A 23,405-nucleotide genomic window follows, 5' to 3' on the forward strand; every position below is an offset into this window, starting at 1 on the left:
TTACAGGATCGTGTGTTAACCCACTAATCCCCACACCCAGAGTGTTACAGGATCGTGTGTTAACCCACTAATCCCCAGAGTGTTACAAGAAATTTAGCTGTAATGTGGCCCTTTTTGCTTATAGACAAGCTCTGTCTCCACACTCCAACCCAACTATGGGCTGCTCTGTGCTGTGGGTTTAGGATTTAGGGTGCAATCTCCCTAAACTATTTTTGCTTGACACCCTCAGCCAACAGAGAGGGGACCTTCATCCTATCAGTCTAGGCCAAGGTCCCAAGATGATGGGACACCATGTTTATCCTCAGACTCAGTGTGAAGGGGCAGAGTGTTTATTAACTGCCCCCAAACCCAGAGTGTGAAGAGGCAATGTGACACCCCACTTACCCCCAAACCCAGTGTTACAGGATCGTGTGTTGACCCACTAACCCCCACACCCAGTGTTACAGGATCGTGTGTTGACCCACTAATCCCCACACCCAGTGTTACAGGATCATGTGTTTACCCACTAACCCCCACACCCAATGTTACAGGATCATGTGTTAACCCACTAATCCCCACACCCAGAGTGTTACAGGATCGTGTGTTAACCCACTATTCCCCACACCCAGAGTGTTACAGGATTGTGTGTTAACCCACTAATTCCCAGAGTGTTACAGGGTCATGTGTTAACCCACTAACCCCCACACCCAGTGTTACAGGATAGTGTGTTAACCCACTAAGTCCCAGAGTGTGACAGGATCGTGTGTTAACCCACTAACTCCCAGAGTGTTACAGGATCGTGTGTTAACCCACTAACCCCCACACCCAGTGTTACAGGATCGTGTGTTAACCCACTAATCCCCACACCCATAGTGTTACAGGATCGTGTGTTAACCCACTAATCCCCACACCCAGAGTGTTACAGGATCGTGTGTTAACCCACTAATCCCCAGAGTGTTACAAGAAATTTTGCTGTAATGTGGCCCTTTTTGCTTATAGACAAGCTCTGTCTCCACACACCAACCCGGCTATGGGCTGCTCTATGCTGTGGGTTTAGGATTTAGGGTGCAATCTCCCTAAACTATTTTTGCTTGACACCCTCAGCCAACAGAGAGGGGACCTTCATCCTATCAGTCTAGGCCAAGGTCCCAAGATGATGGGACACCATGTTTATCCTCAGACTCGGTGTGAAGGGGCAGAGTGTTTATTAACTGCCCCCAAACCCAGAGTGTGAAGAGGCAATGTGACACCCCACTTACCCCCAAACCCAGTGTTACAGGATCGTGTGTTGACCCACTAATCCCCACACCCAGTGTTACAGGATCGTGTGTTGACCCACTAACCCCACACCCAGTGTTACAGGATCATGTGTTTACCCACTAATCCCCACACCCAGTGTTACAGGATCGTGTGTTAACCTGCTAACCCCCACACCCAGTGTTACAGGATCGTGCATTAACCCACTAACCCCCACACCCAGAGTGTTACAGGATCGTGTGTTAACCCACTAATCCCCACACCCAGAGTGTTACAGGATCGTGTGTTAACCCACTAATCCCCACACCCAGAGTGTTACAGGATCGTGTGTTAACCCACTAATCCCCAGAGTGTTACAAGAAATTTTGCTGTAATGTGGCCCTTTTTGCTTATAGACAAGCTCTGTCTCCACACTCCAACCCGGCTATGGGCTGCTCTGTGCTATGGGTTTAGGATTTAGGGTGCAATCTCCTTAAACTATTTTTGCTTGACAACCTCAGCCAACAGAGAGGGGACCTTCATCCTATCAGTCTAGGCCAAGGTCCCAAGATGATGGGACACCATGTTTATCCTCAGACTCGGTGTGAAGGGGCAGAGTGTTTATTAACTGCCCCCAAACCCAGAGTGTGAAGAGGCAATGTGACACCCCACTTACCCCCAAACCCAGTGTTACAGGATCGTGTGTTGACCCACTAATCCCCACACCCAGTGTTACAGGATCGTGTGTTGACCCACTAACCCCACACCCAGTGTTACAGGATCATGTGTTTACCCACTAATCCCCACACCCAGTGTTACAGGGTCGTGTGTTAACCCACTAACCCCCACACCCAGTGTTACAGGATCGTGCTTTAACCCACTAACCCCCACACCCAGAGTGTTACAGGATCGTGTGTTAACCCACTAATCCCCACACCCAGAGTGTTACAGGATCGTGTGTTAACCCACTAATCCCCAGAGTGTTACAAGAAATTTTGCTGTAATGTGGCCCTTTTTGCTTATAGACAAGCTCTGTCTCCACACTCCAACCCGGCTATGGGCTGCTCTGTGCTATGGGTTTAGGATTTAGGGTGCAATCTCCCTAAACTATTTTTGCTTGACACCCTTAGCCAACAGAGAGGGGACCTTCATCCTATCAGTCTAGGCCAAGGTCCCAAGATGATGGGACACCATGTTTATCCTCAGACTCGGTGTGAAGGGGCAGAGTGTTTATTAACTGCCCCCAAACCCAGAGTGTGAAGAGGCAATGTGACACCCCACTTACCCCCAAACCCAGTGTTACAGGATCGTGTGTTGACCCACTAATCCCCACACCCAGTGTTACAGGATCGTGTGTTGACCCACTAACCCCCACACCCAGTGTTACAGGATCATGTGTTTACCCACTAACCCCCACACCCAATGTTACAGGATCATGTGTTTACCCACTAACCCCCACACCCAGTGTTACAGGATCATGTGTTAACCCACTAACCCCCACACCCAGTGTTACAGGATCATGTGTTTACCCACTAACCCCCACACCCAGTGTTACAGGATCATGTGTTAACCTACTAATCCCCACACCCAGTGTTACAGGATATCGTGTTAACCCACTAAGTCCCAGAGTGTTACAGGATCGTGTGTTAACCCACTAATTCCCAGAGTGTTACAGGATCGTGTGTTAACCCACTAACCCCCACACCCAGTGTTACAGGATCGTGGATTAACTCACTAACCCCCACACCCAGTGTTACAGGATCGTGTGTTAACCCACTAATTCCCAGAGTGTTACAGGATCGTGTGTTAACCCACTAACCCCCGCACCCAGTGTTACAGGATATCGTGTTAACCCACTAAGTCCCAGAGTGTTACAGGATCGTGTGTTAACCCACTAATTCCCAGAGTGTTACAGGATCGTGTGTTAACCCACTAACCCCCACACCCAGTGTTACAGGATCGTGCATTAACCCACTAACCCCCACACCCAGTGTTACAGGATCGTGTGTTAACCCACTAACCCCCACACCCAGTGTTACAGGATTGTGCATTAACCCACTAACCCCCACACCCAGTGTTACAGGATCGTGTGTTAACCCACTAACCCCCACACCCAGTGTTACAGGATCGTGCATTAACCCACTAACCCCCACACCCAGTGTTACAGGATCGTGTGTTAACCCACTAACCCCCACACCCAGTGTTACAGGATTGTGCATTAACCCACTAACCCCCACACCCAGTGTTACAGGATCGTGTGTTAACCTACTAACCCCCACACCCAGTGTTACAGGATCGTGTGTTGACTCACTAATCCCCACACCCAGTGTTACAGGATCGTGTGTTAACCCACTAACCCCCACACCCAGTGTTACAGGATCGTGCATTAACCCACTAAACCTCACACCCAGTGTTACAGGATCGTCTGTTAACCCACTAACCCCCAGAGTGTTGACCCACTCTCAGTAAGTCCGACACCCACCTCTTCTTCTCTTCCTGCTCCTGCCTCTCCTGCTCTTCCCGCTCCCTCTGCTCTCGGGCCAGTCGACGTTTCTCGGTGAGGACTCGCACGGCCTCCTCTGGGTCTGTGGTGCCTGCTATTGTTTTAGCAGCAGGTGAACCTAAAACACAGAACGTGTACATGCTACAGAGCCATAAAAGCAGCAACTTGCACTTATACAACCTCTGAAGCCCTTGCAATGTGCTAAAATGCTTCACAGCCAATCAATTACTTTTGAATTGCAGTCACTGTAGTTATGTAGGCAAATGAGGCAACCACACCATCTTGTCTTCTGGTGGGCATGACTCCAGCCACTGGAGGGTTTTACCTTTGACCCCCCCCCCCCCCGCCCATTGACCTCAATATCACCCTCTGGTGCCACACTCATTGAAGGGCAGCTACTCCAATGAGAGGGCAGAGCGGTTGGACAATCAGATGCTGGGATTGTGCAATGTCCCGATAGGTACCCCAGCAAAGCTGAATCGACAAACCTCCGTCATGCCCACATGATGGAATAGGATGTCTACTTAGTGACAAAGAGAAAGCAGAATCCATAAAGATCCAGTTGGCATTTCTACATTTTAAAAGGCCATTGCCCCAATACAAAAAGCTCTAATCTATAATGGCTTGTCACCTATTTGTCATGGAGCTGCTGCCCCTTTAAACATCCTTAGCTGGGGATTTTTTGTTCTTGATCTATTCTACAACACTAGTATATGCCTTTACCACTGTGCATTGTGCCTTATATGGAGCAGCGAGCGGCGGCCTGGGAGCAGCGTGGTGGCCCCTTCCTGCGAGGGAACACCTGCGGCAGGTCGGGGCCTTAAAAGAAGCATACCACTCCAGGTAGCAACGTGAGCTGATGCAGGAGGGAGACGGCAGCGAAGAGGGCGACAGGATTGGACGTCACCATAACCCAGGTCGCTGATTGGATCGCGGGCAGGTACAGCAGGAGCGGCGAGGTTGGGGGCGAAGGAGCAGCGAGAGATTGCAGAGCGATGTGATCGGGGCCCACGTGAGGCATGAGTTCGGGGCCCAGAAGAGGGGTGGGCCCAGGGGCAGCACGGGCCAGCCCACACTGAGATATATGTGCGCACTAGGTCCGTGCAGCAGAGCAGGTCTCCAGTCGCCCTGGGTAATCCTTGCCACTGGACCAAGACCTAGCTCTGTCAAGCCCGTGTGGTGACTGGTGTGCAACAGCCACCCCATGTTAAAAAAATCCATGCACAGGCATCTTCCACCCTTCAAGATCGGGATCCGGAATATTAGGTCCTTCATTGAAACACCTGTGAACTCATCTCTTGTTGGTGTGGAAGCAAGTCACCCTCGCTCCGAGGGACCGCCTAAGAAGCACAGAGGCAGGAAGCAGTTCCCAAAACAGCCTTCCATTTATACTACATATAGAGACACCCTTCATAAGAACATAAGAAATAGTAGCAGCTGTAGACCATATGGCCCCTCGAGCCTGCTCCGCCATTCAATAAGATCATGGCTGATCATCGACCTCAACTCCACCTTCATGCTCGATCTCCATATCCCTTGATTCACCTAGAGTAAAGTCTATCGATCTCAGCCTTGAATATACTCAGAGACTCAGCATCCACAGCCCTCTGGGGCAGAGAATTCCAAAGATTCACAGCCCTCTGAGTGAAGAAATTCCTCCCCATCAGTCTTAAATGGCCGGCTCCTTATCCTGAGACTGTGCCCCCTGGTTCTAGACACTCCAGCCCGGGGAAACATCCTCTCAGCATCTACCCTGTCAATCCCCCTTCAGGATCCTGTATGTTTCAATGCGATCGCCTCTCATTCTTCTAAACTCCAGAGCGTATCGGCCCATTCTACGCAATCTCTCATCATAGAACTGCCCTCTCATCCCAGGAATGAATCTAGTGAACCTCCGTTGCATCCTTCCAAGGCAAGTATATCCTTCCTTAGATAAAGAGACCAAAACTGTGCACAGTACTCCAGGTGTGGTCTCACCAAAGCCCTGTACAATTGTAGCAAGACTTTGTTCCTCTTATACTCCAACCCCTTTGCAATAAAGGACAACATGCCTTTTGCCTTCCTTATTGCTTGCTGTACCTGCATGCTAGCTTTCTGTGTTTCTTGCACAAAGACACCCAAACCTCTGAACACCAACATTTAAAAGTTTCTCACCATTTAAAAAATATTCTGCTTTTCTATTCTTCCTACAAAAGTGAATAACCTCACATTTCCCTTCATTAAACTCTATCTGCCACCTTATTGCCCGCTCACTAAGCCTGTCTATGCCCCTTTGCAATAAGCTGTGTTCTCCTCACAGCTTACTGTCCCACCTAACTTTGTATCATCAGCAAACTTGGATACATTACACTAGGTCCCTTCATCTAGGTCATTAATATAGATTGTAAATAGCTGAGGCCCCAGCACTGATCCTTGCGGCACCACACTGGTTACAGCCTGCCAACTTGAAAAAGACCCGTCTATCTGTTTTCTTTTCATTAATCAATCCTCTATCCATGCTACTATATTCCCCCCAACCCAATAAGCCCTTATCTTGTGCAATAACGTTTTATGTGGCATCTTATCTGCTGCGTTTGCAATAACCAATAGGCTTAGTACTGTGAACTCAATCAGGTGCGACCTGACTACTTTATTAGCTCTCAAAGTGAGGATTAAACATGGAGGCTTTCTTTATATACAAGGGCTGCACATGTGTTTGTGGCCCAATGACCTCCGATGGTTGCTCCCCCTGGTGGCAGGTAAACCCAGGCATACATACATTACATTATCGAATGCCTTTTGGAAATCCAAATATACAACATCAAGTCTTTGCTCCTTGGTCCTCACTCCGATTTCCACTGCAGCAGATGGACTGGCATATAATCTACTCCCAGCACTGTGCCAAGTCTACATTTCAACCAGCTGTCTACAGGTATGGTCGGTGGCGAAGTGCCCAGTGTCCAACTGGCACCCCCTTTATAGACTTGTGTTCATGCAGCACTTTATCACATCTCAAAGCGGGCCACACACAAGGGATGATTTTGAAGTACAGTGATGATTGCTACGCAGCTAAATCTGGCAACCATCTTGCACCTGACAGGATTGCACAAAGAGCAATGAAGTGAATGCACGGGAAAGATTGCAGTCTTGAAACGGTGTCCGAAATCTCCATGGCAGAGGCTGTTGGGAGAGTCATTGAGTGCTCAGCAGTGTCACTCGATGTCAGCATGGCTCAGTGGGTAGCACTCTCGTCTTTGAGTCAGAAGGTTGTGGATTCAAGTCCCACACCAGAGAATTGAGCACAAAACCCAGGCTGACACTCCAGCACAGTACTGAAGGAGCGCTGCACTGTCAGAGGTGCCGTCTTTTGGATGAGATGTTAAACTGAGGCCCTGTCTGCCTGCTCAGTTTGACACAAAAGATCTCCAGGCACTATTCAAAGAAGATTAGTGAAGTTCACCTTTGTGGCCTGGGCAATATTTATCCCTAAAACAGATGATCTGATCATCATCACGTTGCTGTTTATGGAGCTTGCTGTGTGCAAATTGTCTGCCGCATTTCCCACATTATAAAGGTACTTAATTAGCTGTAAAATGCTTTGGAACGTTCTGTCGCGAAAGACGCTATATAAATGCAAATCTTTCATTGTTCAGCCGTCACAGTTCCTTTTTAATTACAAAATGCTAATTGCGATAGGAGTCAGCAGTCGGTGGCTATTCGCTTACCATGAGCAGGCTCGGGAGCCTCGACTGTCGTCTCCTTATTTTTCAGGCCACTGGCTGATGAAGGCCTCGATTCCTCCTTCTGCTCCTCGTGCTTTTCCTCCTTCCGCTTCGGGCTGTTTTCCTTCTCCTTGCGCTTCCCGCCTTTGGCTTTCGACTTCTTAACCGGGGTGGCACTGCCCACTGCTGGCAACACCTGGGGCACCACTGGAGCAGCACTGCTGCTCGAAGACCTCCGTCTGGGTGAGCTCGGCAACGACCGGTTCTTCGATCTCAGGCTGTGTCGGAAAACAACCACCGGGTGAGTTATTGTAAAGCGGGGCTGGAGGCTGGAGCTGCCCTGTGCTCGCTGACCTTCACTGACTCCCCGTCCGGCAATGCCGCGAATATAATGGTTCAAAAATCCCTCCATGGCCTCGCCCCTCCCTATCTCAGCAACCTCCTCCAACCCTGCAACCCTCCGAGATCTCTGCGCTCCTCCAATTCTGGCCTCTTGCGCATACCGCCACTTACTTCACCCCACCATTGGCGGCCGTGCCTTCAGCTGTGTTGGCCCCAAGCTCTGGAATTCCCTCCCCAAACCTCTCTCTGCTCCTTTACCATGCTCCTTGAACCTACCTCTATGACCAAGCCTTTGGTCACCAGTTCTAATATCTTTTTATGTGGCTCAGCATCAAATTTTGTTTGGTAATGCTCCTGTGAATTGCCTTGGAACGCTTTTACTGCTGTAATTCCGATCACCCCAGAGATGCTGCAGATGACGGTACTTTCCAAGGTCCATCACAGGGTGGGGCACTGGTTAGAAAGGGCAATGCTGTCTCATTTTAGCTGGGACCAACCACAGTAATTTACATCAAGTCACCTCCATATCCCCTGTACAATCAGAAGCTAGACCGTGCGCAGCTCATCGTCGTTGGGTCAAAATCTTGAATCCCAGCTTTTGTTTATTTATCTGTCCCATTACCACCCACTTTTGCCTTGAACTAGCATCCCTTCCGTCATTTAATCTCTCCTGCCTTCCACTCTATCACAGGTCTTCCCTTTTGTTCTTTCCTCATTTCCCCCCCCTCCTTTCCCTGCCCCCGCACTTGCTTTAAACCTGTCACATCTCTAACTTCTTCCAGTTCTGACGAAGGGTCATCGACCTGAAATGTTAGCTCGGTTTCTATCCCCACAGATGCTGCCTGACCCAGCTGAGTATTTCCAGCATTTGCTGCCTTCATTTCAGATTGCCAGCATCCGCAGTATTGTGCTTCAGTGTTAGGGCAAACTGTAAGCAAGCACAAGTAAGAGGTGATGAAGTGTGCGCGGGGCTTGCAGCTTAATGAGGTGCGGACTGCTCCCAGAACACAGAGTGATTAATACTCTGCCAGACCCAATTCTATAACTGACTAAAGAGGAAAAATATGGTTGGTGCCTTTTTCCCCGATTTAATCGTGGGCGGTTTACAGAGTTGGGGATTGCATACAGAGGCCTCACTGATTTACCCATCCCCAGCCGAGGGGTGTGGAAGCCAATTGTGACTCTCCCTTACAGCGCCGCCCCCCCCATCGGCTAATTCAGCACCAGGCCAGAGATTGAATTTGGGGCCTTCTGCTCTGAATGGCTCCATAACCCAACTGCGCCATGGCGGGGGGCGGGAGGGGGGTTCCTCGAGTATCATCAACCACCTTTGTGGCTAGAGTCAGGAAAGAAAGAGCAGAGGAAGACGTGAGCTCCCGACTTTACATAAACCCAGCTACATGTCGGCACAGATTCACAGTAGTTTGTTGAAAGAAAGGGTAAGAGGGAGCCGGGGGGAAATCCAATCGCATCAACATCTTGTGCCATTCGCATACTGTGTTCCAGGTGTGAGGAATGAAAGATTTTTTTTATTAAAGGGCGCGTTCCATCGTGGCTGGGGGAGGGGGCGGGTGGGTGAGAGAGGGAACAGTTATCAATCTGATCAGACCCTGCCTGTACATGGTAAGTGGAGCAAATGCAAATGAAATGATTCTGATGGTCTCAGAGGACCCGGCAGAAACTCTGCAGTGATCGCAATGCAGCATTTGCCTGCAACAGGACACTGAGGAGAGATAATGAGGTCAGACTGCAGCTTCCATACCGAAACTGCTCAAATTACATTACAGTGTGGATCAACGGATAGCTAGGTGTGAGTTACAGGCTAGAATCTAATCAAAGGGTGAGGGAGGGGTATATATTTATAGAGAATAACAGATACCCGGGAGTGTGTTACAAGCTGGAATCTAATCAAGGGGTTCAGGTGATTTATATTTAGAATAACTCATACCCAGGAGTGAGTTAGATTGCAATCTAATCAAGGGTGATATATATATATATATATGAATCTGAAATAACGGATACCTAGGAAGTGAGTTTCTGACTGGAAGCTTATCAAGCGGTTTGGGTGATTTATATATAAAATAACGGATACCGGGCGTGCGTTATGGGACAGAATCTAATCAAGGGGTTCACGTCAGTTGATGAGTGATGACTGATAAAGCTGAGGGGACACTTTGATCTGATCTAATTGTGGTTTTGAATATAACAAAGGGGATTGAAACATTGGCCCGGTCTCTGTGGTGAAAGGCTCTAACAGTACGGACATCAGGTAACGATTAGGGGGGTGAAATTGGGCTCCTTTGCGCCTCCCGATAGCACCCCCGGAGATTGTGATGTCATCGTCGTGCACATCGCCTCGGCCCCTGCAGCAGCGCCGGGCGAAAACACCGACAGCCGCAGGAGGCGTGCATCGGGCAGTCGGTCGGTTTGGGGGCGGTGTTTGAAGGCGAGATAGCCGAGGTAAGTCAAAAAGAAAAACGTACCTTCTTTCTTGCAGCTTTTTTGGCAGGTTCCTGCCCACGATCGATCAGACGGGCGAGATCGTGGCTGCCGTTGTGGTCCGGGTAAGTTTTGTTTCCTTTACAGAGCCTGCAGCGATGGCGCTTCCCTTTAAGGGAGGGAAGGAGCCTTTCAACGTGGCAGCGCTGCATGGCCCAGTGAGCTCATCGCCCCGCCCACTGCCCATTGCGCTCCAGGAAGGAAGTGGAGCGCTTGATTTAACGCTCCACTTCCTTCTTGGAGCTCAAACCCAGAATGTTTTTAAAGTTTGAAATGATTTTTCAAACTTTTAAAAGTTAACGCCCCAAATGGGGCGCTAGCCAATTTCAGCCCAGAGGATGAGCGAAAACGGAGCTCAGATGAACTTTTGGGAAAAGACCACAAGGAGCAGTTGACTCTTGGAACAAAAGACCAGGAATGGCCAATGACGCAGATTTAAACGGGATCACGCTGCCTCTCTGGAGAGAGAAGGGAATGAGGGACATGGCAAAAAGGCAGGCCGGTGGCATTATCTATCAAAAAGGGCTGAGGATATTTGCCTCATTAACCTCTTCCTGTTCCTAGTAGCTTAGGTTATTATGGGATGTGGGAGATGCCAGTTACCGAGAGGGGGTCGCCATTTGAAAGACGGTGGCCCACGTTGGGCGGGGGTTAGTTGGGGTATTGGGAAGTACCTGGCTTCTTTTGCCATAGACTCTTTACTCCTGACAATGGGAAGAGACTGTCGCTTCCTCATCATCTTCTCAGGCGCACTCCCAGAATGCAACAGGGCATGTTTTTCCTTTGCGTTCTCTCGCTCCTTGTCCTTTTTTTCCTTTTTCTCCTTTTTGCTTTCAACCTGGCGACAGAACGGAAAGGGTTCAAAGTTCGACACAAGCGACAAGTAAAACGGCGGCGATTGGTTATTCTACAACAACTTGTATTTATATAGCACCTTTAATGTAGTGAAACATCCCAAGGTGCTTCACAGGAGTATTACGAGATTTAAAAAATTTGACACCGAGCCGCATAAGTAGAAAGTGGTGTAGGTGACACCAAAAGCTTGGTCAAAGAGGTAGGTTTTAAGGAGCGTCTTGAAGGAGGAAAGAGAGGTAGAGGCGGAGAGGTTTGGGCAGGGAGTTCCAGAACTTGGGGCCTAGGCAACAGAAGGCACGGCCACCAATGGTTGAGCGATGAGGTCTCAAGAGGGCAGAATTTGAGGAATGCATACATCTAGGGGTGGGAGGGGACTGTGGGGCTGGAGAGATTACAGAGATAGGGAGAGGCGAGGGCCATCGAGTGATTTGAAATAAGGATGAGAATTTTGAAATCGAGGCGTTGCTTAACCGGGAGCCAATGTAGGTCGGCGAGCACAGGGGTGATGGGTGAGCGGAACCTGATGCGAGTTAGGATCACCTAGTTTATGTAGGGTAGAATGTGAGAGGCCAGTGTAATGGAATAGTCAAGTCTAGAGGTAACAAAGGGCATGGATTCTATCACTACAGAACCGCGTGTCGCACTGATGGATGGTCAAGCGTGCAGTGAGACAGGCATGTTCCGGTGAAGGTATGTCTCAAGGTGAGCGACCATATTCGAAGGGATGTGGCGTGGGATGGCGGGGGAACCACTGGATACCAAACCCGCCTCTCCTTCAACCCTCAGACTTCGTTAGAATGAAATGTTTCCTCTTAATTGGCAAAGAGATACGGGAAGAGAAGGGGCACATAGGATTAGGGCCATCGGCTCGTGAGGAGGGTACACACCAGCGTGGAGTGGTTGGCCCAAACGGCCCGACTCCGCCTAATTCGCAGGAGGAAGAGCAAACTGTCAAAAATAAGCATGGGGTATCGTGATGGCTCTGACATTCATGATAGACAGGATTCTGCTGGTGACCAAAGAAACTTCAGGCAATTGGAAGTGAATGCTACCATCGGTCTGTAACACACCCATCTCACAATTACTGGGACTCACTGCACTGAAGAACCCCAATAGAAAGCCCTCTCGCCTAGGCTTGCCAAGTGTGGTTGGAGGCTTCATTTCTTGGACTCCAACCGGCCCGCCAGTCAAACAACCTTCTTTCCCCATTGCTAATACTTTATATCTAATAAATTAAAGTGTTCAAAGATAATTGAAAAAAAAACACCCACTAATTTTGTTAATGTCCCCATCGAGTTAACCCAGTGACTCCCTATGCCGTACAGACCAGGATGGTCATGAGTTCAATCCTTGCCTGTGCTGATTGAGATGATGTGAGCTGGGTTGGCATTTAGAGTTGCTACAATTAGCCTCAGTGACTCTGGGTTAGAGAGAGGAAAATCAGCCAGGATTCACGCTGCTTCTCCTGGTTCAGTGAGCTCTGTGGGAAGCGTTTGGATGGCGGGGCAAGGACCAGATTGGGTTCAATTGCACCGCTGCCCTTGCCCCGCCTGCTCGCAATTGCAGTGTGGCCTCCCACACGAGGCGTGACTGCTTGGTCAATGCTGGAGGCTGTGTGTGGAACCAAACCCCAGCAAGGAGTCAAAACCTTCAGCAGCGAGGAGGTAACAACGAGGGTCGATGAGGGCAGTGCGTTTGATGTAGTGTAGTGCAAGGCTTTTGATAAGGACCCACATGGCAGACTGGTCACAAAAGTAAAAGCCCATGGGATCCAGGTTGGATCCAAAATTGGCTCAGAGGCAGGAAGCAAAGGGTAATGGTTGATGAATATGTTTGTGACTGGAAGGCTGTTTCCAGTGGGGTTCCGCAGGGCTCAGCACTGGGTCCCTTGCTTTTTGTGATAGATATCAATATAGGGGCAGAAGTATGCCATGTATGGGGTTATGATTAAGAAGTTTGCAGATGATACAAAAATTGGTCATGTGGTTTGAAAATGAATAAGAAAGCTGTAGATTGTAGGAAGATATCAATGTACTGGTCAGGTGGGCAAAACAGTGGCAAATGGCACTCAATCTGGAGAAGTGTGAGGTGATGCAGTTGGGGAGGGCTATCAAGGCAAGGGAATACACATTAAATGGTAGGACACTGAGAAGTGTAGAGGAACAAAGGGACCTTGGAGTGCAGGTCCACAGATCCCTGAAGGTAACAGGACAGCTAGATAAGATGGTTAAGAAGACATACGGAACACTTGCCTTTATTAGCCAAGGCATAGAATACAAGAGCAGGGAGTTTATACTGGAACTGTATAAAACACTGGTTAGGCCACAGCTAGAGTACTGCATGCAGTTCTGGTCAGCACATTACAGGAAAGATGTGATTGCACTAGAGAGGATACAGAGGAGATTTACGATGATGTTGTCTGGACTAGAGAATTTTAGCTATGAGGAAAGACTGGATAGGCTGGGGTTGTTTTCTTTGGAACAGCGAGCTGTGGAGGCTGGGTCAGTGAATATATGTAAGGTGGAGATATAGACAGATTTTTGAGAGATAAGGGAGCCAAGGGTTATAGGGAGCGGGCAGGGAAGTAGAGTTGAGGCCAAGATCAGATCAGCCATGATCTTATTGAATGGCGGAGCAGGCGCGAGGAGCCAGATGGCCTACTTCTGCTCCTATTTCTTACATTCTTCTGTTCTTAAGCGTATAAAACTATGAGGTGCCTAGACAGAGTGAATAGGAAGGGCCTATTTCCCTTAGCAGAGGGGTCAACAACCAGCGGCCATAGATTTAAAGTAATTGGTAGGAGGTTTAGAGGGGACTTAAAGGGAAATTTCTTCACCCAGAGGGTGGTGGGGGGTCTGCCTGAAAGGGTGGTAAAGACAGAAATCCTCACCACATTTAAAAAGTACTTGGATGCGCACTTAAAGTGCCGTAACCTATAGGGCTACGGACCAAGAGCTGGAAAGTGGGATTAGGCTGGATAGCTCTTTGTCGGCCGGCGCGGACACGATGGGTCGAAATGGCCTTCTTCCGTGCTATAAATTTCTATGATTTCTGATTCGAACTGAGGAGAGGAGAGAGAACAAGCAAGGGAAGATAAAAAGGCCAATAAATAATTCATTCTTTGTCAACGCACAAAAGATTAGTCATCAATAATTAGTCTGATTCAGTGCCTGAGAGAGGAATGTGCAGAGGGTAGTGCACAGGGGAAGGGAGATTACTGAGAGTTACTTAGGAAGGTCTTGTGGACAGGGACTTACAGGTCGGTTGCTTACACAGTGAGCGCTTACCGTTACCATTGGCGACAGGAATACTCACCGGATGGGGCCCAGTCTTGCGCCGTCCAGGGATATCCGGGGTGCTGAGCACAGCTCTCCATCGATTAGGGCATCGGTGAAGGGGTTTGCCGTTACTTGGGGCTATTGGGCTAGCTGAGGCAGAGCGTGGACACACAGGGACAACTAGTAGGGTCACAGCGAGAGAGGGGGGTCAGAGAGAGAGGGGTGTCACAGAGGGGGGAGGTCACAGAGAGAGGGGGGGTCAGAGAGAGAAGGGGGTCACAGAGGGGGGAGGTCACAGAGAGAGGGGGAGGTCACAGAGAGGGGGGGGGTCAGAGCGAGGGGGGGATCACAGAGAGAGTGGAGTCACAGAGAGGGGTCACATTGAGAGCGGGGGGTCACAGAGAGCGGAGGGGAGGGGTGGGGGAGAAAGAGCGGGAGGGGGAGGGTCACAGAGAGAGCAGGGGGAGGGGGGTCATAAAGAGAGGGGGGAGGGGGGGCAGAGAGAGAGGGGGAGGGGAGTCATAGAGAGAGGGGGGGTCACAGAGATAGGGAGCGTTACAGAGAGAGGGGGGAGGGGGGCAGAGAGAGAGGGGGGTCACAGAGAGAGGTGGAGGGGGGCGAGGAGGGAGAGGGAGAGAGAGAGAGCGAGCAGGAGGGGGGAGAGGGAGGTGGAGGGGGAAGGAGAGGGGGGTAGAGGAGGGGAGATGGGGGGAGGGAGAGGAAGAGCGGCAGAGAGAGGGGCGGAGCAGCAGAGAGTGGGGGGGTGGGAGAGGTGGAGGCGGGAGAGTGCGGGAGGGTCACAGAGAGGGGGGAGGGAGAGAGGGGGATGGGGAGGGAAAGAGGGGGAGGGGGTGAGGGGAGGAGAGAGGGGGCGAGCGGGAGAAAGGAGAGGGGGAGGGGGTGGAGAGAGCGAGAGGGGGAGAGCGGGAGGGGGGAGAGGGGTAGTGATGCGGGAGAGAGAGGGGAGTGGGTGTGATGAGGGAGAGAGTGGGGAGGATAGACAGGGATGAAGGGGAAGGAGAACAAAGGTTGGATACAATGTTATTTTCAATTTTCAAAACACGTCCCTGACCAAAATGACTCCCAATTGTAAACCGCGAGGGATCAGTCAGGCAACAAACCTGGTTCTCGCCCATTCCCCGTTAAAACAGCGACACTTCTGCTCCTGGCAAGGAAGGACAATGTTGGGGTCATCAGTCTATCCACGATGCTGCTCTCCCAGGGGCTCAGCTGCAAGCGGCGAGCTATGGGCAAAACAAGACATTTTCACTGATCGGAGACCGTCGAGCGCACACCGGGGGTGGAGGACTGGATGTCCGAGGTTAAAGGTCAGACTGCCTGACCAGAGCCAGACTGGACCACAGGTTGGGGCGTCTGCATCCAAACACGACACTCACTGCATCCCGTTAATGTCCGACATACATCGAAAATAGCAGGGGAGGATTCGAAGAGTGGAATTCAATCTCAGCATTTATTATCTATCTGTAACGTTCGATTACAATTGAACGTTACAGCATAGAAGGAGGCCATTCGGCCCATCGTGCCTACTCTATGGTCGAACTATCCCATTTGTCCCATTCCCCCGCTCTTTCCCCATAGCCCTGAACATTTTTCCTTTTCAAAATTATTATTGCACCTACTAAGGAGAAATAGTTTCTCCTTATTTAGATAGGATAAAGAAAAAAAGGGAGGCATATGACAGATACAGAGGGCTAAATACTGCAGAATCTCTAGAGGTGTATAGAAAGTCCAGGGATGAAATTAAAAGGGATATTAGGAAAGCAAAGAAAAAGCATGAAAAATTATTGGCAAGTATAATCAAGGAAACCCAAAGATGTTTTATAAATATATTAAGAGCAAGAGGATAAATAAAGGGTAGGGCCTATTAGAGACCATGAGGGTAATCTGTGTGTGTAGATGGAAGATGTGGGTGTGGTTCTCAATTAATACTTTGCGTTTGTTTTCACAAAAGAGAGGAGCAATGCAGACACTACTATCGAGGAGAAGAAGTGTGAAATATTAGATGAAATAAACATAGTGAGAGGGGAGGTATTAAGGGGTTTAGCAGCTTTGAAAGTGTTTAAGTCCCCAGGCTCAGATGAAATGTATCCCAGGCTGTTAAGCGAAGCAAAAGAGGAAATAGCAGAGGCTTTGACCATCATTTTCCAGTCCTCTCTGGCTTCAGGTGTGGTGCCAGAGGACTGGAGGACTACTAATGTGGTAGCTTTGTTTAAGAAGGGAGAAAAGGATAGACTGAGTAATTACAGGCCAGTCAGCCTAACCTCAGTGGTGGGAAAATTATTGGAAAAAATCCTGAAGGACAGGATAAATCTTCACTTAGAAAGATATGGATTAATCAAGGACAGTCAGCACAGATTTGTTAAGGGAAGGTCGTGTCTGACTAACTTGATTGAATTTTTCGAGGAAGTAACGAGGAGGGTCGATGAGGGCAGTGCGTTTGATGTAGTGTATATGCATTTTAGCAAGGCTTTTGATAAGGTCCCACATGGCAGACTGGTCACAAAAGTAAAAGCCCATGGGATCCAGGGCAAAGTGGCAAGTTGGATCCAAAATTGTCTGAGGCAGGAAGCAAATGATAATAGTTGATGGATATTTTTGTGACTGGAAGGATGTTTCCAGTGGGGTTCCGCAGGGCTCAGTACTGGTTCCTTGCTTTTTGTGATATTCATCAATGATCTAGACTTGAATATAGGGGGTATGATTAAGAAGTTTGCAGACGATACTAAAATCAGCTGTGTGGTTGATAATGAAGAAGAAAGCTGCGGACTGCAGAAAGATATCAATCAACTGGGCAGGTGGGCAGAACAGTGCCAAAGGGAATTTATTCCAGAGAAGTGTGAGGTAATGCAATTTGGGGAGGGCTAACAAGGAAACGGAACACACATTAAATGGTAGGATACTGAGAAATGTAGAGGAACAAAAGGACCTTGGATTGCATGTCCACAAATCCCTGAAAGTAGCAGGCCAGGTAGACAAGGTGGTTAAGAAGGCATACGGAATTCTTGCCTTTATTAGCCGAGGCATAGAATACAAGAGCGGGGGGGTGGGAATGCTTGAGCTGTATAAAACACTGGTTAGGCCACAGCTGGAGTACTGCATGCAGTTCTGGTCACCGCATTACAGGAAGGACGTGATTGCACTGGAGAGGGTACAGAGGAGATTTACGAGAATGTTGCCGGGAGTGGAGAATCTAAGCTATGAGGACAGATTAGATGAGCTGGATTTGTTTTCATTGGAACAGAGGAGGCTGAGGGGAGACCTCATTGAGGTGGATAAAATTATGAGGGGCCTAGATAGAGTGGATAGGACGGACCTATTTCCCTTAGCAGAGGGGTCAACAACCAGGGGGCATAAATGTAAAGTAATTGGTAGAAGGTTTAGAGGAGATTTGAGGGGACATTTCTTCACACAGAGGGTGGTGGGGGTCTGGAACTTTATAGACAGAAACCCTCACCACATTTAAAAAGTACTTGGATGTGCACCTGCAGGGTTATGGACCTAGAGCTGGAAAGTGGGATTAGGCTGGATAGCCTCTTGTTGGCCGGCACGGACACAATGGGCCGAAATGGTCTCCTTCCATGCTGTAAACTTCTATTATTCTATGATATACTCTTATCAGAACCTCTTGTAATTTTGACCACGCCTATTAAAGCTCCCCTTAACCTTCTCTACTATAAAGGAGAAGAATCCCTACCTCTCTAGTCTTTGCATGTCATCACTTGAACTCCCCTGATTAAGTTTCTACGGGATGGATTTTCGGCTCCTCTCTGCTCCGTTTCTCACCCCGGAGCGGCGGCAATGGCGGCGGTGAGGTGCTCTCTCCGGGCAGTCAGCCTCCAGCGCCCCGCGGCGATCCTCGGGTCCCGTTTTGCGGCGGCACGGAGCAGCACCGCCCGGAAGAGCTGCGCCCGGTGTGTAACGCCCCTGGTCGCGACACCGGCATGGGTTTTGACTCTTGCCCGTCCGCCCCGCAGCGTGCCCAGCACTGACCGTTTGGGAAATCAGGCGGCCCAACGATACCGACAACAGAGAGGTAAGTAATGGACTCCTAAGGTAAGTGCGATTGTTTTTTCTTTTAATTTTTTTTGCAATTTGTGTTGTGGTGGCGTGTGCAATAATGTTTTTGTGGCTTTTTGTTTAAGGCTCCACCGCCCCAGCCCCTTCCCCAGGCGTCTCTCGGTGCGCCCCCGGCCCGGCTCTTTAGCTCGGGAGTTTCCCATGCTAGCGCCCAAGAGAGGTGTACAACACCTCCTTTAGTGCTGTGCCCCAGACTCAAGGCCCAGCTGCCCAATGTTACTGACTGAGGCGCAAACTGTTCGCGGCGCCATTACCGCCCCAAAATCATCATAGCCGAAAATCCAGCCCTACAACTTATTCCAGTCTATTGAGCAGAGGTCTTGTTGAGGGCTGAGTGATGGTGTGATATGTGAGACTGAACCATATAATCCAAGCAGGTCCCAGATTCAATCACGGGCCGAAGTGCTATTCTCAGCCCCGGCAGTAGGGCAGCACTATGATTGGCCTTAGCTGACCTGGAGTAGTGAGGAGTCAAGGAGTAGAGAAGTGTTCCCCCTTGCTGGCTAGGATCAGACTCAACCGCGATGCTCCCCATGCTCTGGTGACACTCCCAAGATCATATATTAAGATTGGCCATGGTGTCAGAGTGCCACGAGGCCAGGATCAGCTCCATCTGTGCCATAAGGCCAGGAGTTAGCTCAAACAAAGCTGACAAAGGAGCCAGGGCTAGGGTTCGCTCCACCAGAGGGCCACGGCGCCAAGGCTAGCTCCACTAGAGGGCCACGGGGCCAAATCTGGCTCTGCCAGAGAGCCAGGGCTAGCTCCACCAGAAGCCCACAGGGCCAAGGCTAGCTCCACAGAAGCCCACGGGGCAATGGCTAGCTCCACCAGAAGCCTGCCCCGTGCCACGGCTAGCTCCACTAGAGGGCCAGGGCTAGCTCCACTAGAGGGCCACAGGGCCAAGCCTCCACCAGAGGGCCAGGGCTAGCTGTCACAGAAGGTCACAGGGCCAAGGCTAGCTCCGGCAGAGGGCCAAGGCTAGCTCCGCCACACAGCCACGGGGCCACGGTCAGGGCTAATGCCAGATTCTACAGATGGCCACAATGTCAAGGCTTGGTCTGGCTCTGCCATTGGGCCACAGGTCAAGTGCCAGCCCCATCAGAGAGCAACACAACCAAAGTCTGCACAGTGTTGCGTGGCAGTGGCAGTCAATTGCCCAGGATTCTAAACCCAGGTTTTGAGTTTGCCGGCTCAATCTGTGGTTGCCTTTGGCCATCATAGACGTTTGAACACATCATGAAAGTTACCTAAAGATCGGAACAATTATCAGAAATTGCGCCCTTTTAGGTGAAGTGTAAACAGGTCTTTGGGGAGATGTGATCTATCATACCAACACTGGGACACTATCAGTTGATCGATCACACTCACCAACACAGTGTGAGTGCTCACACTCACCGAGAAATAAGGAATTCAGAAGAAAATTCTTTGACCCAGAGAGTGATGAGAATGTGGAACTCGCTCCCACAGGGAGTGGTTGATGCGAATAGTATCGATGCATTTAATGGCAGGCTAGACAAGCATATGAGGGAGAAGGGAATAGAGGGTTAAGCTGATAGATTTAGATGAGGAAAGCTGGGAGGAGGCTCGAATGGAGCACAAACGCCGGCATGGACTGGTTGGGCCGAATGGCCTGTTTCTGTGCCGTATATCCGATGTAATCCTATCTGTTGAAAGCCACACTTACAATGATGACTTTCCTAATGTGAAAAGTCCATTTGAGGTCCGTGCTGTTTTGCCCGTGACCCCGCGGCAGATCCTGTTTGAGGGGCCTGCCGAGCCGATGTTCATCTTCCCAGCCCGTGAGGAGCGAGCCGAGACACAACCCAACGGAGAGCAGCGCTGCTAAAAGGGACCGAGTGTGTCGGCCTCACCGAGTGAACCTAGAACTACGCAGAGCGTTGTGAAAAACGTTCGGTTCCATGTCCACACAAGTCGCTTGCTTTTCATCCAAGAAAAGCCCGTTTCCGTTACGTGCCACCACGCTTCCAAAATGGCGGGGCCTGACGGAAGGCCTCACTCCAGTACAACTTGGCACTCCGCCCCCGCCCCCTCCCCCCTCCCCCAAGAAACATTCCACACCAATCACTCAGGACCAAATCATTAGCAAAAAAGAAAAAGGGTTGGGCTGATGGTGTGTGATCACCAGCACCATCACCACTGCCACCAGTACCAGCAGCCCCCAGTAGCACAAGCTCCTAATCAAGGCCACTTCCAGTGGCACCAGCTCCCATTGCTTAGCGATAGAAACATGCAACTGGGGCGCTGGACATTCAACATTCACAAGTTCTGTGTCACCGCCTCTTCTCCCCTTCCCCCACCACTTCCCCTCCCCCCGTCCCTCCCCTCCCCTCCCTCCCCCGCCCCACTGACACAAGAGGCTCTGCTGCCCCCGGTGAAAGCCATCACGCCTTTGCCAACAGTGAGCCATCACTGTTTCTGACCCAGTACACTACAGAGCAGCGCTGAGCCACTACAAGCAGAGGGAGACACAGGGCTGTTAATTTTCATCAGGCTGCCACGTCAAAGTCGTCTGTGGATCTGAAGAGCAGTGTGAGGTTCTGGCAAACACGCTCATTCCTTAAAGGGGCAATGTCGGTTTGCAACATTTTTTGTTTAAAGCAGGCTAGGTGCTGTAAAACACCAAGAACCGTGCAACACCGTCCCTTTAAATCACAACGGCCTGCGTGTTATTATTTTTTTTTGCAGTCGGGCGTTTCAACGACGGTTCCAAACCAGCAAAGTCGGAAAGTTAACAGCCCTGGAGATGGCGCCTGGGAGTCTGTGGGATCTAAAGAGGGAGAAAAAAGGGACAATGAAATATTCCGTACTTCTGCTGGGGGAATTCCAGAGCGTGGCTGAGGACTTGGAGAGCCTTTTGTTTAGGATGGAATCCACATGTTTGGGCAGATTGACAGCCGATATAGAGCACCCCTCTGACCCTGGAAGAGAATGGAGAGACAGACTGAAAAGAGAGAGAAATAAATACCACGGAGGCTTCCTCAAACGAGTGGGCCGGACTTTGGCAGAGGGGTGAGGGATGGGGGGTGGGGGAGGGACAGTATGGATGGGGGATGGAAGGATTTGAAGATGGTGCCATTCATTTAAGGATATACCTGGAATCGTAGTGCAAGAGAAGACCGTTTGGCCCATCAATCTCACTCCTTCCTCAAACTAGGTACAATCTACACCAGCAACCATTAAATCTCCTGAGAGCAAAAATACCTCCAAGCCCCAAATCAAATCACGCAATACTCCGGAATATTTAATCCATCCCAACATCGCCACTATTCAACTCTGGCCTGTTGCCCTCCAGGGACAGCATTTTGCAACCCCTCCTCAGCCCAGGAACACTACTGGGTCCCATCACCCCAAACCCTATAACCCCAACTCAACACCTAACTGGATACAGGTGTACAGGCGGCATTGAAGGAGTCAATGAACAGCTTCAACTGCTTTTTCTGGACCAGCCAACACTCCATGGATAAGAAATTCCTACAGCCTTTAGTCGCACTTATTGCTCTAGCTCGGAACTCCTCATCTCAGTCCCACACACAGCTTACATTGACATCATCTCTGGTTCTCCACATGTTAAACACCTGGGTCTTTTCCTCTCTCAATCTTCTCTCTACTGCGCGTCTCTCTACATGAAAGCTGAGGCCTCGCCCCCAGAATCATCCCTTGGGCTCCTCACGACTGCAGTAGGTACAGCTCTGGCAGCCCGGGTCAAACTACCTCCTTCAATACCAATATTTTCCACAATACTCCAAACACTCTCCAAAACATCAACATCCTTCTGACAGTAGCATGCCTAAATATGCACTCAATACTCCTAATGTGGTCTCACTAATGGTCGATACCAAATTAGACTAGGAACAGGAGCAGGACCGTAACTTCGCTTCAAAAGAACTTCATTGGCTGTAAAACACTTTGTGACATCCTTACATCATGAAAGGCATGGTATAAATGCAAGTCTTTCTTTTCTTTTTTTAAATTAGATCATGGCTGATCTGTACCTCCACTCCATTTGCCCGCCTTTGCTCCATATTTCTGGACATTAAAAAATCTAGCGATCTCAGTCTTGAAAGCTCCAATTGACCCCCAGCAATCTCCGCATTTTGCAGAGAGTTCCAGATTTCTGCGACAGTCTGGGTGGAAAAAGTGCTTCCTGATTTCACTCCTTGACCGGCTTAGCTCTCATTCTAAGATTGTGCATCAACCTGTGATCAACTGCCCTTGAGACACATGCCACAGTTGATTAACCTTCCATTGGCGTGGTGCTTTCATCGAACAGTCAGTCACATCCAAACCCTTTTCCTTCTCCAGCTTTGCTAATTTGTTGGTGAAACGGTCAGAAGCTTTCAATTAAAAAGCCAAGTCTTGCCATAAATTGCACAGCTCTGCATGTCTGAGGCAAGTTACTCACTGTAAAATTACACAATTCACCATCTTGACTGCCTAGCCTCTCGCCAATATATCAATCACTCACCTTGGTGCCCTTTCCCCAACACCGTGCTGACACCAGCATTAGTGTAACATACGAGGGTAAAGTATTGGTGATCACAGGTCTGTCACCATCAGTAGTTAACATAATAACATAAGAAATAGGAGCAGGGGTCGGCCATTCGGTCCCTTGAGCCTGCTCCGCCATTCAATAAGATCATGGCTGATCTGATCCTAGCCTCAAATTCACTTCCCTGCCCACTCACCATAACCCTTGACTCCCCTATCATTCAAAAATCTGTCTTTCTCCACCTTAAATACATTCAATGACCCAGCATCCACAGCTCTGAAGTAGAGAATTCCAAAGAATCACAACCCTCTAAGAGAAGAAATTCCTCCTCATTTCCGTTTTAACTGGGTGACCCCTTATTCTGAAATATGCCCCCAGTTCTAGATTCCCCCACGAGTAGAAAT

At 49.7% G+C, this 23,405-nt stretch overlaps 1 protein-coding gene across 3 annotated transcripts in view; it reads right to left on the bottom strand.

The window, feature by feature from the left end:
* map7d1a (MAP7 domain containing 1a) overlaps window positions 1–23,405 on the bottom strand; it is a 202,510-nt gene that overhangs the window by 45,834 nt on the left and 133,271 nt on the right. For 2 of the 3 annotated variants that reach the window (XM_070899240.1, XM_070899239.1), the window contains 6 exons: window positions 21,320–21,430; window positions 15,515–15,637; window positions 14,431–14,573; window positions 10,935–11,098; window positions 7,423–7,697; window positions 3,698–3,836 (listed from right to left, as the gene is read on the bottom strand). In XM_070899240.1, the coding sequence (XP_070755341.1) occupies window positions 3,698–3,836; window positions 7,423–7,697; window positions 10,935–11,098; window positions 14,431–14,573; window positions 15,515–15,637; window positions 21,320–21,430 (955 nt within the window). The remainder of the gene's footprint in view (window positions 1–3,697; window positions 3,837–7,422; window positions 7,698–10,934; window positions 11,099–14,430; window positions 14,574–15,514; window positions 15,638–21,319; window positions 21,431–23,405) is intronic. The other variant, XM_070899241.1, reaches the window with a different exon arrangement.

This window comes from Pristiophorus japonicus, chromosome 14 (genome assembly GCF_044704955.1).
Source record: "Pristiophorus japonicus isolate sPriJap1 chromosome 14, sPriJap1.hap1, whole genome shotgun sequence".
In the NCBI taxonomy this organism is placed as follows: Eukaryota; Metazoa; Chordata; class Chondrichthyes; family Pristiophoridae; genus Pristiophorus; species Pristiophorus japonicus.